Genomic DNA, 1,292 nt, shown 5'->3' with positions numbered 1-1,292 from the left:
CTCACAAGGCCCAAAATTTTGGGGAGGGGGCCAGTCGATTAGATCGACCCCATTACACAATCAGTACTTAATTTATCGACCCCGAAAGGATGAAAGGCAAAGTCGACCTCAGCGGAATTTGAACTTAGAACGTAACGACGGGCGAAATGATATTAAATATGAGTCTTTCGTTCAACATATGTAAACAACCCTTATTCAGGGACCTTTTGAGTGGGATGGGCTACTCGACATGAAGAAAATTCTAACTGGGCCCCACCTGCAAGGTCATTCGCTGTTTATCTTGATATAATATTACCTGTCGTACACATATGGTTGTGATGCATGTGCCTGGTGTACCATTGTCAGACGGGTAGTCATGATGGGTACACCGGGCTTCTTATATTTTACCTCAGTGTCACTTTGATGGTATTCACTGCTCTCTCACTCAATAATAATAATAATAATAATAATAATAATGATAATAATAATAAATTCCTATCATAGTAGGCGGCTTAGGTATAATAAAAAAATATTCAGACAAATACATAACAAAAACACCAGGACTTACAAATATATATAACATACAGAAAATAGCACTACTAGGCATCGCATACATCCTACGCAAAACACTTTCAATACAGTAACCATAAGAGCATCACAGCAAACCACTGCACATACCCAAGGCACACAGAGCTGCGCTCGGTAGTGAAGTGAAAGCACGTTATAAAAATAAAACTACTGAATAATAATAATAATAATAATAATAATAATCCCAATGTTAGGAATTTTTCTTTTCCAACAGTTTAATCTGCTGCGCGTATATGAAATAGTAATGGTCATATATACTTACATGTACAATTAATGCCATTGCCATTTAGTCCTGGGAGGCAGGTACAGTTGTAAGATCCTTCCAGATTGGTGCAGTTAGCCTTCTCATGACAATCATGGACTTCTTCACATTCATTAATGTCTGAAATGAAAAAAAAAAAAAAAAAAAACAGTGACAATAAATTATTATAAAAATGTAAACCCCGGTCCCAAACTTAGAATTACGAATATTATATAGGTACAGGGGTGGCTATGTGGTAAGTAGCCACGCACAGGAGTGGATGTGTGGCAAAAGTAGCCAGGCGCAGGAGTGACTCTGGTAAGTAGACAGGCACAGATGTGACTATGTGACTATGTAGTTAGTAGCTAGGCGCAAGCGTGTTTGTGTAGTAAGTAGCTTGCTTACTAATGGTCAGGGTCTAAATTCAACTAAATGGAAGGGATTTCGAGTCATAAAATTAAAAATTAAATTAATTTACTATATT

At 37.2% G+C, this 1,292-nt stretch overlaps 1 protein-coding gene across 1 annotated transcript in view; it reads right to left on the bottom strand.

Moving 5' to 3' along the window:
- The window catches only part of LOC106875361 (uncharacterized), a 142,593-nt gene that overhangs the window by 126,037 nt on the left and 15,264 nt on the right, over positions 1-1,292 (bottom strand). The window contains exon 8 of the mRNA XM_052966732.1: positions 830-949. Coding sequence (XP_052822692.1) covers positions 830-949 — 120 coding nt within the window. The remainder of the gene's footprint in view (positions 1-829; positions 950-1,292) is intronic.

Source organism: Octopus bimaculoides, chromosome 3 (genome assembly GCF_001194135.2).
Source record: "Octopus bimaculoides isolate UCB-OBI-ISO-001 chromosome 3, ASM119413v2, whole genome shotgun sequence".
NCBI lineage: Eukaryota > Metazoa > Mollusca > Cephalopoda > Octopoda > Octopodidae > Octopus > Octopus bimaculoides.
Note: the sequence above shows the minus strand (reverse complement) of the source record. Positions and strands in the feature narration are given on the sequence as shown.